A 15,829-nucleotide genomic window follows, 5' to 3' on the forward strand; every position below is an offset into this window, starting at 1 on the left:
GCATTGAGGATTCCTTCATCCGTGCCATTATTGCAGAATAATGAAATCCGTCCTCGTCGCGGCAATCATTAATCTTGTTTTTGACAAGGAGGAATCTGGCCCAAAAGTGATGGACTGTTTCCTAAGACTGATGTCGTACGTACATGAGGTCGCATATATCTGGAGGTCCGGAATTGTTTGGTGAATATTGCTTGTGGTGGGTGGGTGGCTTTAAATCCGAACCCTGATCCAATTTGGGATCCGGAGTTTGAAAAGCTTCCGAGCTTAATAGTTCGGGCTCCGGGATGTCAACTGATTTTTCAGGGAAATCCGAACATAGTTCGTCTTCAACATAGAGGAAGAGTTGTTTTGCTCCTCTACGATCGTTGTTTGGTGAGTGATCGGCTGAGATTTGATTTCTCTTTGATCGGGTTTAAGCCCAATCCGATCATAGTCTGTAGCGACCCCCAAGGCGGCGATGTGATCCAGGAGTTCGTTTAAAGACGACAACTCCGCCGGATCCATCCGTTTGGAGTATTCGGAGTCAATACGGAGACAATTTTTGATGACTTGAGAAGTCATCGTCGGCTTGACAGCCGAACGGGCGGTCATGGTAAAGCCGCCCAGCCGGAGGGTTTGGCCTGAGGCCAGGGCTCCTCCGGTGGTGATACTGTCTTTGATGACAAGGCGAGCCATCAACCCTATCTTCGATGTCACAGTGGAACTCTCAACGAAAGCACCAATGTCGGTGTCAAAACTGGCGAATCTCGGATAGGGGGTCCCGAACTGTGCGTCTAAGGTTGATGGTAACAGAAGACGGGGGACACGATATTTACCCAGGTTCGGGCCCTCTCGGTGGAGGTAATACCTTACTTCCTGCTTGATTGATCTTGATGAATATGAGGGTTACAAGAGTTGTTCTACCACGAAATAGTAATGGCCAAACCCTAGATGTCTAGACGGTATGATTATGATTGCCTCTATAGACTAAACCCTCCAGTTTATATAAACACCGGAGAGGACTAGGGTTGTACAAAGTTGGTTTACAAAGGAAGGAATCTACATATCCGCACGCCAAGCTTGCCATCCACGCAAAGGAGAGTCCCATCCGGACACGGAAAAAGGTATTCTGTCTTGTATCTTCATAGCCCATGAGTCTGGCCCACGTCACATAGACCGGACGACCGAGGACCCCTTAATCCAGGACTCCCTCAGCGGCGGCCGAGCAGACCCCGCAAAGCGGACCTGCAGGTCTGCTTTGCGGGGTCTGCTCGGCCTAAATATCCTTTTTACGGGTCTGCATTGCGGGCTCTGCTCGGTCGTCGCCCGCGCCAGCCCGCAAAGCCGTTTTTTCGCGAACTGTAAATGCATTTTATGGGTCGGCACTATACATATTTTTTATTTTGCGTAGTAATACGTGTCTCATTAATAAAATAAAGATTCACTTACAAGCCACATAAATATCGACATTACAGGACTGAAAAGATAAAATAATCCTATACAAAAAAACAAGCGCTTGTCCCTCTTCACTAAGGAAGAGAAGACAGATCACCTCTTCACTCGAGCTCGACGCGGCTCCATCGCTGATCATCAGCTTTACGGGCCTCCAAAGTAGTTTGCCTGAAACAAAACCATTGCCGTTGAAAGAATCAGACAGGAGCAACATGTCCCTGGACACGCCATCGAACTTCAGAACTGACACCTCGGCACGACTACGACGTCGGAGGAGGAAATCAGAACTGTCAGCCTCCAACCACAAAACCAGCACAAGATGCACCATCTTCCAGCTGCCATTTGCGTAGATAACCATCTGCGCGTACTCCTGGATGACAAAACCTACCTGCTCCACCATAACGTCGGAGACAACGTCATAGCAATGGGGACAGAGCAGAAGGAGAGACACACATGATGAAGTCACCGCCGCCGCCTCGCCGACACCATCCATGAATCCTAATGCCGCCGTTCTAAAGGATTGGCAAACACACGATGCCATCAACTCCGAGACGCCGCCATGAAGGGCACCGCCGGTGTGGAAGTGAAGTTGAGGCAGATTTATTCGTTCGGACGCCGCTCTCACCACCCCAACAATGCACCATGACCTACAAATCCAAACCCTAACTATAGAGCGAAGGAACGTCCCCTCCCTCCTGCCGCCGCAGCAGCAGCCGGCGAGGGAGGGGACCAGCGCCCTCGCCCGTGAAGATCGGTTGAAGGAGATTGCCTCCCTAGTCGCCTGGCTCCTGGCGGCGACTAGGGTAGGAAAACAAATCGAATCTGACCCGATATTATTATACTGGTCTGATAGTATACCTGGCCAAATGTCGGATCGGGCCAAACAAAGCCCGCTGAAAAAAACCTGGGCGCGGGCCCAACCCGACCCATCAGAGCAAAAGCCCGTCAAGCCTCGGGCCGGGCCCTTCCTTAAATTGCAAATTTATCGGGCCCGAGCCCGGCCCGGCCCGGGCGTCAAGCTGAAATCTTAAGCCCATGCCCGGCCCATGGGCAAGGTCGGGCTTTTTCAGGCCAGGTCGGGTCGGGCCGGCTATCCCATGGTTAGGTCTATACCTGGCTAGTCCTCGGGCCGGGCCGGGCTTCGGGCTGGGCCAACCAAAGCCCGACGCAAAAAACCTAGGCCCGAGCCCGGCCCATCACACTAAAAGCCCGTCAGGCCTCGGGCCACGGGCCTGACCTCTTTCTTAAATGGCGAAATCGACGGGCCCGGGCCCGGCCCGGCCCGGGCTTCGGGCTCAAAACCTAGGCCCGAGCCCAACCCATGGACAAGGTCAGGCCGGGCCAGGTCGGGCTTTTTCGGGCCGGGTCGGGTCGGGCCGACCGGAGCCGGGCTGCCCATGGCCAGGTATAGTCAGCTCTATCTGATAGAGATGCTCTAACACCTCGCCCGTAAACCCGAGCAGGCGAGCACGTACGTATAGCATTTTGGCTGCTCCCCCAACCCCACGCCGCCCCCGACTCCATTTGGCTTGCGGCGAGTACCCCAACACGCTATTCCCGCCGCCTCGCCCACGCGAAAACCCTCCTCCCCGCCGGCCATGGCGCCGCCCGTCCCCTCAGGTAAGCGGTTCCCCACGGGCCCCAACCCTAGCCCCCCTGCGCCCCCTACTTACATTTGCGAAGTCTGACCCCCCCCCCCCCCCCCCCCCCTCTGCAGGCGAGCAGCGGCGGCTCCTCGACGCGGCGGCCGACGGCAACCTCGACCTCTTCAAGAGTACGCGCGAAAATTTTCCTCCCTGGTTTTCAGCTTGGTTGCGGTTGTTTTTGCTCGATCGATGGGTCGGGTCCTGATTTCCCCCAACTTCAGGCATCGCGAGCGCGCTGGCCGGCGAAAAGGGGCGCATCAAGGAGGCGGTAGAGGCTGTCCGGGACCGCGGCGCCGGGGCGCTGCACGTCGCCGCTGTCCACGGGAGGATGCAGGTGTGCGCCTACCTGGTCGAGGAGATCCAAATCGACGTGAATGCGGCAGACGACAAGGGTATGTCTTCGGCTTCCTCTTCGAACTCCAGAATAAAATTGCTTAGTACTGTACTGAACAGTTGGTCCACAACAGATCCCACTCCAGTCATAGCTGTATTGCTCAGAATGCACACTGTAGCTTTGGTCCAACTAAAAATGCACTTGTATGATACCAATAGCCCCGCTGAACATGTACTGAACCTTGCAAGAACAGACGAGTTGCCTATGTGAGTGACCACGCAGACGACAAACTCGTCGTCCCGCACCATGTCCTTGAGAGGATAATCATTGAATATCTCACCTGCAGAATCCAAACCAAGTTTTAGAAATAGGGGCATGCCTGGCTCCATGCACGGATATGGCAGTAGATCCTTTGGATACACAATAGGATATAGAGGCATGTTTCATCGTAAACTTGAATAATCTTAGTACGTTCTTCTTTTGGTCAGAACATAACTTTCTATTTTGATGATTTCGATAGGTGATACACCTCTGACTTTTGCACTTCGGGGTTGTACCGTTGAGATCGTGAAGTATCTCCTCCATCATGGTGCTGATCCAAATAACCCTGATGAGAATGGAATTACGGCTCTCCATGTCGCAGCTGGAGAAGGTACCCCCCCCCCCCCCCTCCCCCCTACTCCATGTGTATATATTCTGCCAGAAAGGGTGATGTATTTAAAGAAAGCTGTTATTAGTAATTTGATAGTCTTATGGCAGAAACAATAAAATTAAAGATTGCACCGTGTAGGACATGTGTAGATTATATACAGATTAATTATTCTTAAGCTACCTATTTTCATTTGACCTAGTGCCATGTATTTGTGAGTAGCAGTGACATAACAAGACTACAAAAATAGTTGTCTAGGAGTAACAGTTAAACAATGTTATTCATTTTACTGTTAAATATGTTCCATTTTTGCGAAGTAATATCTTTCCTTAACGTAATGTACTGGTACAAATGTTTTTTTTGTGCTGCATTGAGCATCTCAGGCACGTGGATCCAAGTGTGCTCGAATATTAGATATTCAATCTGAATTAGCATTCGGTACACATCTGATTGGTATTTGAGTATGACCTGTAATAGATGGATCCGATATAGTTTTAGTCACTATAACATTAGAGTTCTACTGTTTATATGTCTAATATTCTGCATTCCTTATTTAGGAATGTGCGAAATGATAGAAGTCTTGCTCTCAAAAGGAGCCGACGTTAATTCCTTTTCTAAATGTGGCACACCACTCTACTTGGCTATTATCGGAGAGCAGGTTGCTGCTGTGAAGACCTTGTTGGACCATCATGCAGATGTAAATTCCATTGCCATTTTTTTATATGCTTTATGTTGTTTGATGTACTGTATTATTTTTTATGCTTTATTGCAACATAGTTTGATCTGTTCTTTTGTCTATTATCATTGTTTTATTTTGGCTGGTAGTGAACTAAAATCTCCCTTTTTGCAACATGTCCGCAAACTTTCATCATGTAACATTGTCGATTTGCTATATTTTCCTTTACAGTATAACAAGGAACTGGCCGTATATTCTGCACCTCTGATTACTGCTCTGGAAGTTCGCTCGTTAAAATGTGTAGAGCTTCTAATTAAGGTAATGTACACCCTTTTTAAATGCAACTGGAATTTGTTTTAGGCAGTGGTGAACTGGTGACTGGTAAGTTATTTTGAGGTTTGTGCAATTTATGGCACACTTATTTCCAATATGCTTCTGTACTAGGCGGGTGCTGACGTGAAGAGTGTTAATCCCTTAATAGTTGCTGCAAATGGTGGTTTAACCGAGTTCTACAAATGTTTACTTGGGGCTGGTGCTGACCCTAATGATTGCGATGAAGTAAGTGTTAACTCTGTTTATTTTGTTTATATGTGCATGTTCTTTACGCTGAAATCGTGTTCAGATTGTAGTGCACATATGTTGAAAGGTTGATCTGTTATGTAAATATCAAGTTGACCTTTATCATGGATTCATGGGCGTGGGCAGCAAAGCAGGCACATAGCAGCAGACCGGCTGTAGTGCAACTGTGCAAGCATGAGTCATCTGCACATGGTTGTGCACTCGGCCGGCTGCAAGGTAGATCCCAAATTAGGTAGTCATGTGAGTGTTGCGAGGAAAGTTTATACCATAATTCTGAGATCTTACATATTTTATAATGATCTCAAGCTGTGACATTCTGCATGCAACATCTTCCAGTCGATATGTGAGAGTTCCCGTAGAGATGAAATTACACTTATTTATTGTATTATAAACAGAGCAATATAGATTCTCATAAATGTGATGCTGATTATTTAGATTTTCTCATCAAAATACCTAAGATAACTAGTGAACTAAAGAACTCTAATGTACATTCTGCATGTTTTATAATTAACAGGGAGGTCAACTGCCAATAGAGATTGCTGCTCGTAACAATAGACGGGAGGATGTTGAAATTCTCTTTCCAGTGACATCTCGCATTCCATATATTCCTGATTGGAGTATTGATGGGATAATTGCTTATGTCAAATCAGAACCAAAGGAGGAGGTATGATTTTGAGAAATACTGGCATATCTAAGATTATTATCTTGTCTTAGTACTTGCACTAGAGTGTTTTCTATTCTTTACAATTTCAATGCATCCCCTAACTTGAAGCAAGTATACGAAAGTGATTATAGGCTTGAACTTACGTCTACACGAAAACAAACTCACTACAAAAGGATGGAAGAAAATGTACCTTGTGGCTTCTAACTTACATAACATAGTTTAATAGTCCAAAATCTCTTGGAACTCTTCTAATGGACTTGGTGTGTCATGTAAGGCAGTAAGGGCAGATTTGTACATACACCGCAAGCACATCAACTTTGAGGATTCTTAAGTATTTCAGTCAGAGACTAGTGTAGTCAGAAAGCTTTCGATGCAATATTGGATTTAGATAATATTTCTGGGTCTCAGGATGTATGCATGTTTGTCAACCACACTTTTGAAAGGCAGCAATTCAGTTGGATGACTGAAATATGCAAAAACTGGCATAAGCTTTCTCTCTTAAAAAGTTGTACTTCTTTTAATCTTCAATTTTAGTTTCCACTTAATTTGAAGGGCTTCATTCCACTGACACTTCAAGAATTTTTTTTCTTTTCTTTCTGGAATCAATCAACCATTAATGCTGATCGAATTATGGATAAAATTTTGCTGAAGGAGAAAGAAATGTGAGACAAATGTTAGTCTTCCCATACTTGAAGGATTCTTGTGTTATCTTTTCCCACTTCAATTTACATATAAGGAATAATTTGAAAATATTGAATTGGTATACGCATACCAGGATACAGAATCACTCTGCACAGTTCCTTGTTTTACTTCCTTTCCTTGCCATCATTTATGTTATGTTTGTCATTTGTTGTATTATGTTTTTGCTTTTGACACAAATTCAAAGCTTTTGTTTATTGTTTTTCACTGTTAAAGGTTGGATTTGCAGGAACACAGGGTGCGATCTACTACTCCTGGTGTGCATCTTCTGTCCAGCAAGAAGAGATACTGGGATGAAAAGGACCAAATTATGCATGAAGAGTTCAGCAGGAAGTTTAAGGTGCAGAGGACAGTGACTGGTGTGACTGGGAAGAGGGCGCGTGATGAGGATCTAGCCACGGCTACAGCCGTGGCAGAAGAATTCTGCGGTGGTCCTCAAAGCTTCAAAAAAACTAGGCTGGAGCCAACCTTGGAGGTGGTCCGGTCTCGTGACCTTTGGGCGCTCCAGGACAACCTAAGATTAAACATACGACACGCTTTGCCACGCCAAATGTTGTTTATTCAGCACATAAAACATCAACCGTGTTCTCTTCATTTCCACCTGAGGGATGGTCTTTACCCCTCGCCCAAGGAGCTAATCGAAATGATGTCAAGATCTGATATTGTCCAGATCAAGAAGTTTGCTCTCGTGGTTGACATGGAAATTGAAGAAGCCCAGATGTGGGAGTATGTAACTCTTGTGTCCGCACGTCTCGTTGAAGAGCTTCACATTGAGTTTGTTGAAGCAACCATCTCTGTGTTTCCTCTGTTTGGGTGTAACAACTCGTTGAAGCACTTACGCCTTAAGCATATCCATCTGCCAACATATGGACTGGACATCGATCCTATTGGAGGCGTGGTGTTCTCGAGTTTGGCCATTCTCGAACTCTGTGCTGTACGTTTGGCCGATAATGGGCTCACTGAGCTGATGAAGTTGTGCCCATCAGCACACACAGTTCGCTTGATAGGGATGGAGTACCTCAAAGAAATTACATTTCCGACACTTGATAAGCTCAGGTTTATCAAACTCTCGAGGTGTCGGAATGCCACCTTGGTTGATGTCGAGACATTCTTGGGTCTCCAGTCCTTCCACTATATTGGGCCTTTGATAGAGATGTTTTTCCACAAAAATGCTTCTCTCAAGGAATTATTCGTGTGCTTTGAAGGCGAGAAGGTTACAGAAGACTATTCATCAGGATGGCTTGAAGGAGCCCCTGACTTCTCCAGGATCAGAATTCTCACTGTTTGCAGCTATTCACTCAATGTAAGTATTATCTTCTTTTTCACCATCTATTGATTTGTATCTAGTCTATTTGAATCCTCATACCTTTCTGCATCACAGGTTCTGGCTTCCGGCATAGTAAAAAACATGAATTTGAAGAGCTTAACGGAGTTGCAAATAATCATTTCTGCCTTGGACGAAATTGTGATTGCTGATGTGTATGACTTCTTGATGCTACCATCCTCAAGCCTTGAAAGGCTCTTTCTCAAGGTTTGACCATCTATACTACTCCCTCCGTCTCAAGGAATATCCAAACTGCACTAGTTTGTTCTTGAACGTAACTTTGAATTAAGAAGAACGTGGATTGCTCCATTTTCCAGTGACATTGAATGTGCACTGCACATTGCTCTCTAAAAGCCAAGATTGCCGCTGATCTTCAGTGACCACACCTCACGCTTGAACCCCGGCACGTGCTGCACATTTTAATTACCATTGCACATTGCTATCTAAAAACCAAGCGGTTAAAATTGGCTGTTGTAACTATGAACACATATATTTTTGCGCTAAGCTAAATGTTGATTCTGTACAGCTGCCAGAGAGTAGTCTGGGTGCAAGAATGGAACAAGAAATCCAAAGGGATGATGATGGGGTGGAGCTTAAAAAGCTCGCGTTGATGAGTGTTAACGGCTTTGATGGTAGTGATAACCAGATGCGGCTGCTGGAGAATGTGCTAGCCAAGGCACCCAAACTGAAGGACTTGATGCTTGTTTGTCCCAGAGACAGAGATGGACTGGAAATGAAGGTGCGCCAGCTATTCAGAAAGTGCTCAGAAGCAACGAATGCCTGTGTGAAGACGAAAGAAGACGAGAGTTCACCTCGGCCCATGCATTCGATGCCCACCAGCTCAGCCATCGACGCAGAATGAATGCACAGCCAGAAGTTTCGACATGTACATGGATAATAACTTGGCTATCTCGCTTTCCCTGCATATTCAGTAGGAGTAGATTCGTATCTCCATGTTTTGCAGACTGGGACTCGACTCTGCGAGGCAGAGGCGCAGAGCCCATACCTTTTTTTTGCGGGAACTTGGCACGGATCATGTACAACTTGTACGGTATAAGTCATTCTGTGCAGTTATCTGAAGTCCTCGTCCGTTGTTGTTCCACCGAAATACCAAATGCACTGGCGGTGAGCCGGGCTCATTGTATGTGTCCGCGAACTCCTGGCACTGCCGTGCAGCAGCTCGGCGTGCTCCCGGCTCGCGACCAGCGCGTGCTGACAGCGTGCCGGCTCCGCCACGCCCGCCGCCCGGTCCTCACATTCCCCGACTGAGTGCCTGGCGTGGCCATCCATCCATCAAGCGCAATCGAAGCAATGGCTCCCCGACGAAATCGACGAGAAAACATGCCGGCCGCCCGCACGAATCCACCGCGGCGACCTCCCCCCGCACCTCGTCGCGAAGCTGCCACGACAACGCAGACGGCCCGGCACAGAGGCGTACAGCCGTGCCATCCCATCCAGCAGCTGAGGGCAGCAAGGTGCGCAGTCGCGGCCGGGTACAAGCACGTGGTCCCCGTCGGCAACCGCGGCGTGGAGCCTCGTCTGGCGGTAGCTCGCGCGACCGGAGCAGCTGGCCGGCGTTCAGGTTCAGGTACCCGCCTTCGAAAGCCAAGTCGCCCGCGCGTCGTGCCGGCGCACGGTGCCAGGTCCAATACCGTACCGGTCGATCAACTCGCTCAGGCCGGTGGTTGTACGAGCGCATACATCGGATGCATGTACTGGGAGCTGCCGACGGCGAGCGGCGAGGGCGTGGGGCGTGGGCGTACACCAGCCGAGCCACGACGAGCGTCAGCAGTTGGGCTAGAAGTCGCAGGACACCAAGGCGTGGACGGAGATGGGCCTGCTGTCTGCTCAGCCTGTGTGACGTGCTGGTCACCTCTGGCTGGTCGGCGTTCGGGTACGTCGCGCCGTGGGTCATGTACAGGGCGGATAACATCACCGCGACGCCGGACCCGCGGTGGGGCAGGACGTCCTCCTCTGCTTCCTTCATCTCTGTTTCCGCAGCTACCAAACCACCGTTAAGAGCATGGTTAATAATACAGCCAACGGTCGGCTATAAGAAATTGCCGTGTCATTTAGAGTCAACCTTGTAATCGGCAGGTACAATAGTAAATTTTAAATATGTACTATTTTATTAGTAGTTGGTCCATCTTACATCCTCATAAAGCGTTTTGGGTCTCGTGTTGTAGCCGGCTACTAACCAAGAGTCTGCTTCCCTTCTCTCTCCTCTTCTCTCTCTTCCAACTAAGTAAAGATATAATATTCTATTTCTTATAGCCTGCTTATGTCACCTTATTGTACTTGCTGTAAATCGTAGTAACAATGATGGCGATAAGGGCATCTACAACGACAACCCATAAATTTCTTCTCGCATCCATCCGTGAAAAAAGGGGACCAGTTGGTGGACATAGATGCGGGAGGCCGCCATCCAATTTTAACTGCATACATTTTAACAACAACTCAAACCAACGAGACAAAATTCGTACAAACTTGACAAATTGTAATATAAACACGGCGGATTTCATTTAAATTAGGATAATTTGTAAACAAAACCGAAAGATATTTTCTTCGATGAACAAAAAACTTAAAATAAAATCCTAACTACCCTATACTTGACGGTGACCTCATAGCCCATGTCAGGCTGGTCGACGGCTCCTCCATGGATGCCTACCATGGGTATACCAATCTGCCCGCAAAAGTTTGGGTTATCTCAAGAATGTTCAAAAATTGAGCATGTTCAGAGGGTGTTCGGGCAGAAGGCTCCGTTTGATTAAAATGGTGCCATTTTTGTGGCATTGTATGACCAATTCAAGGCATCATGCCAAGTTTTTGAATTTTGGACAAGTTTTAAATTTTTTGGAATATTCTTGGTGAAAAAGACTAATAAATTATCGGCTATGTCGCAACATGCATATGATGTCAGAAGTCTTTCAAATCCGATACGAATGCCTACCATGAGCACGCCCACCTGGTGAAAAAAGTTGAGGTCATTTCAAGGATGTAAAAAAACATCATGTTCAACTTAGGATGCCTAGAAGGCTCCGCTTGAAGCACTTTTTTCAAAAGTCCGTCAAATGATTGGACGTGTTTTTTCAACAAATTTTACATTTTTGAGTTCTCTGTCAAGAAGGCCGATAAATGGCCTTACGCGTCGCAACTTGCATACAGTGTCAAAAGTCATTCAAACCTTGCATGAATGCCTGCCATAGGCATACCCACCAGGTGGCAACAGCTGGGGTCATTTCAAGGATGTTCACAAAAATACCATATTCAACAGAGGGTGTCCGCGGTGTCCGGATAGGCTAGAAGGCTCCAATTGAGAGCACTTTTTTCTGACACTCGTCAAATGGCCTTATTTTTTCTATGGCATTGTATAAATTCAAGGCTCCATGCCTAATTGCTTGATTTTTAGCACGTTTTGCATTTTTTGGTGTTTGATCGATTAAAGAAGTCAATAAATAATTGGACGTGTCGCAACTTGCATACAGTATCGAAAACAGTTCAAACCTAACACGGATGCCAACAATGGACATGCCCACATGCTTTCAAAACTTGGGGTCATTTACAGGATGTTGGAAAATAGAACATGTTCAACAGAGGGTGTTCGGGTAGGATAGAAGGCTCCGTCTGAGAGCACGTTGTTTTTCGACATCCTTAAAATTGCCCCAGTTTTTTCTATGGCCTTTTTGTTGGGGAACGTAGCAGAAATTCAAAATTTTCTACGCATCACCAAGATCAATCTATGGAGTAATCTAGCAACGAGGGAAGGAGAGTGCATCTACATACCCTTGTAGATCGCTAAGCGGAAGCGTTCAAGTGAACGGGGTTGATGGAGTCGTACTCGCCGTGATCTAAATCACCGATGATCCTAGTGCCGAACGGACGGCACCTCCGTGTTCAACACACGTACAGCCCGGTGATGTCTCCTACGCCTTGATCCAGCAAGGGGAGAAGGAGAGGTTAGGGAAGACTCCATCCAGCAGCAGCACGACGGCGTGGTGGTGATGGAGGAGCGCGGGACTCCAGCAGGGCTTCGCCAAGCACTACGAGAGACGAGGAGGGAGAGGGGTAGGGCTGCGCCAACAGGGAGAGCAAATCACATGTGTTGGGCAGCCCCAAACCTCAAGTATGTATAGGGGGAGGGGAGGGGCTGCGCCCCCACCTAGGGTTCCCTCCTAGGGGTGGCGGCAGCCCCCAGATCCCATCTGAGGTGGCGGCCACAAGGGGGAGAGGGGGAGGCGCACCTAGGGTGGGCCTTAGGGCCCATCTGCCCTAGGGTTTGCCCCCTTCCCCTCTTGGAGGCGCCTTGGGCCTTGGTGGGAGGCGCCCCAGCCCACCTAGGGGCTGGTCCCTTCCCACTATTGGCCCATGTAGGCCTCCGGGGCTGGTGGCCCCACCTGGTGGACCCCCGGACCCCTCCGGTGGTCCCGGTACACTACCGGTGATGCCCGAAACACTTCCGGTGGCCAAAACTATACTTCCTATATATCAATCTTTACCTCCGGACCATTCCGGAACTCCTCGTGACGTCCGGGATCTCATCCGGGACTCCGAACAACATTCGGTAACCGCGTACATACTTTCCCTATAACCCTAGCGTCATCGAACCTTAAGTGTGTAGACCCTACGGGTTCTGGAGTCATGCAGACATGGCCGAGACAACTCTCCGGTCAATAACCAACAGCGGGATCTGGATACTCATGCTGGCTCCCACATGCTCCACGATGATCTCATCGGATGAACCACGATGTCAAGGACTTAATCACTCCCATATACAATTCCCTTTGTCTATCGGTACGATACTTGCCCGAGATTCGATCGTCGGTATCCCGATACCTTGTTCAATCTCGTTACCGGCAAGTCTCTTTACTCGTTCCGTCACACATCATACCGTGATCAACTCCTTGATCACATTATGCACATTATGATGATGTCCTACCGAGTGGACCCAGAGATACCTCTCCGTTTACACGGAGTGACAAATCCCAGTCTCGATTCGTGCCAACCCAACAGACACTTTCGGAGATACCTATAGTGTACCTTTATAGCCACCCAGTTACGTTGTGACGTTTGGCACACCCAAAGCACTCCTTCGGTATCCGGGAGTTGCACAATCTCATGGTCTAAGGAAATGATATTTGACATTAGAAAAACTTTAGCATACGAACTACATGATCTTGTGCTAGGCTTAGGATTGGGTCTTGTCCATCACATCATTCTCCTAATGATGTGATCCCGTTATCAACAACATCCAATGTCCATGGTCAGGAAACCGTAACCATCTATTGATCAACGAGCTAGTCAACTAGAGGCTTACTAGGGACATGGTGTTGTCTATGTATCCACACATGTATCTGAGTTTCCTATCAATACAATTCTAGCATGGATAATAAACAATTATCATGAACAAGGAAATATAATAATAACCAATTTATTATTGCCTCTAGGGCATATTTCCAACAGTCTCCCACTTGCACTAGAGTCAATAATCCAGTTCACATCGATATGTGATTAACACTCAAGGTCGCATCCCCATGTGACTAACACCCAAAGAGTTCTGGGTTTGATCATGTTATGCTTGTGAGAGAGGTTTCAGTCAACGGGTCTGCAACATTCAGATCCGTATGTACTTCGCAAATTTCTATGTCATCTTGTAGGTGCAACTACTACGCTACATTTGGAGCCATTTCAAATAACTGTTCTACTTGGAGCTATTCTAAATTGTTGCTCCATTATACGTATCCGGTATCTCTACTCGGAGCTATCCGGATAGGTGTTAAGCTTGCATCGACGTAACTCTTTACGTCGAACTCTTTATCACCTCCATAACCGAGAAACATATCCTTATTCCTCTAAGGATAATTTAGACCGCTATCTGGTGATCTACTCCTAGATTACCTTTGTACCCTCTTGCCAGATATGTGGCAAGGCACACATCAGCTGCGGTACTCAGTATGGCATACCGTATAGAGCCTATGACAAAAGCATAGGGGACGACCTTCGTCCTTCCTCTTTCTTCTGCCGTGGTCGAGCTTTAAGTCTTAACTTCATACCTTACAACTCAGGCAAGAACTCCTTCTTTGACTGATCCATCTTGAACACCTTCAAGATCATGTCAAGGTATGTGCTCATTTGGAAGTACCATTAAGCGTTTTGATCTATCCTTATAGATCTTGATGCTCAATGTTCAAGTAGCTTAATCCAGGTTTTCCATTGAAAAACACTTTCCAAATAACCCTATATGCTTTCCAGAAATTCTACGTCTTTTCTGATCAACAATATGTCAACAACATATATTCATCAGAAATTCTATAGTGCTCCCACTCACTTCTTTGGAAATACAAGTTTCTCATAAACTTTGTGTACACCCAAAATCTTTGATCATCTCATCAAAGCATACATTCCAACTCCGAGATGCTTACTCCAGTCCTTAGAAGGATTGCTGGAGCTTTGCATACTTGTTAGCATCTTTCAGGATTGACAAAACCTTCCGGTTGTATCACATACAACCTTTCCTCAAGAAAATCGTCAAGGAAACAATGTTTTGACATCCTATCTGCAAGATTTCATAAATAATGCAGTAATCGCTAATATAATTCCAACAGACTCTTAGCATCGCTACGAGTGAGAAAGTCTCATCGTAGTCAACTCCTTGAACTTGTCGGAAAACATCTTAACGACAAGTCGAGCTTTCTTAATGGTGATACTTACCATCATTGTCCGTCTTCCTTTTAAAATCCATATGTACCTAACAGCCTTACGACCATCAAGTAGTTCTTCCAAAATCTACACTTTGTTTTCATATATGGATCCTCTCTCGGATTATATGGCCTCGAACCATTTTGGAATCCAGGCCCACCATCGCTTCTCCATAGCTTGTAGGTTCATTGTTGTCTAGCAACATGACTTCCAAGACAGGATTACGTACCACTCTGAAGTAGTACGCATCCTTGTCATCCCACGAGGTTTGGTAGTGACTTGATCTGAAGTTTCATGATCACTATCATAAGCTTCCACTTCAATTGGTGTAGGTGCCACAGGAACAACTCCCTGTGCCCTGCCACACACTAGTTGAAGAGACGGTTCAATAACCTCATCAAGTCTCCACCATCCTCCCACTCAATTCTTTCGAGAGAAACTTTTCCTCGAGAAAGGACCTGATTATAGAAACAATCCCTTATTGCTTTCGGATCTGAGACAGGAGGTATACCCAACTATTTTGGGTGTCCTATGAAGATGCATTTATCCGCTTTGGGTTCGAGCTTATCAGCCTGAAACTTTTTCACATAAGCGTCGCAGCCCCAAACTTTTAAGAAATGACAGCTTAGGTTTCTCTAAACCATAGTTCATACGGTGTCATCTCATCGGAATTACGTGGTGCCCTATTTAAAGTGAATGTGGTTGTCTCTAATGCCTAACCCATAAACTATCGTGGTAATTCGATAAGAGACATCATGGTATGCATCATATCCAATAGGGTGCAGTTATGATGTTCGGACACACCATCACACTATGGTGTTCCAGGCTGTATTAGTTGTGAAACAATTTCCACAATGTCTTAATTCTGTGCCAAACTCGTAATTCAGATATTCATCTCTATGATCATATCATAGATATTTTATCCTCTTGTCACGACGATCTTTCAACTTCACCCTGAAATTACTTGAACCTTTCAATAATTCAGACTCGTGATTCATCAAGTAAATATACTCAACATCTACTCAAATCATCTATGAAGTAAGAACATAACGATATCCACTACACGCCTCAGCACTCATTGGACTGCACACATCAAAATGTATTACTTCCAACAAGTTGCTTTCTAGTTCC

General features: G+C 46.5%; 1 protein-coding gene across 1 annotated transcript; it reads left to right on the top strand.

The window, feature by feature from the left end:
- The first annotated feature begins 2,908 nt into the window (after window positions 1-2,908).
- Window positions 2,909-9,098, top strand: LOC125524792. The gene is made up of 11 exons (XM_048689821.1): window positions 2,909-3,051; window positions 3,149-3,205; window positions 3,299-3,469; window positions 3,932-4,063; window positions 4,618-4,757; window positions 4,968-5,054; window positions 5,181-5,294; window positions 5,830-5,979; window positions 6,908-7,981; window positions 8,060-8,209; window positions 8,529-9,098. Exons 1-11 carry the CDS (start codon window positions 3,030-3,032, stop codon window positions 8,862-8,864), a joined length of 2,433 nt encoding a protein of 810 aa, XP_048545778.1. The 5' UTR covers window positions 2,909-3,029; the 3' UTR covers window positions 8,865-9,098.
- Window positions 9,099-15,829: the final 6,731 nt, after the last annotated feature.

This window comes from Triticum urartu, chromosome 7 (genome assembly GCF_003073215.2).
Source record: "Triticum urartu cultivar G1812 chromosome 7, Tu2.1, whole genome shotgun sequence".
NCBI classification, from domain to species: Eukaryota; Viridiplantae; Streptophyta; class Magnoliopsida; order Poales; family Poaceae; genus Triticum; species Triticum urartu.

Bases quoted from the DNA above. Each gene is read 5' to 3' on its own strand.
- LOC125524792 (XM_048689821.1), top strand. From the start codon at position 3,030: ATGGCGCCGCCCGTCCCCTCAG. The intron at 4,758-4,967 runs GTAAATTCCATT...TTTCCTTTACAG, and splicing joins TGTTGGACCATCATGCAGAT to TATAACAAGGAACTGGCCGT. The intron at 5,295-5,829 runs GTAAGTGTTAAC...TATAATTAACAG, and splicing joins ACCCTAATGATTGCGATGAA to GGAGGTCAACTGCCAATAGA.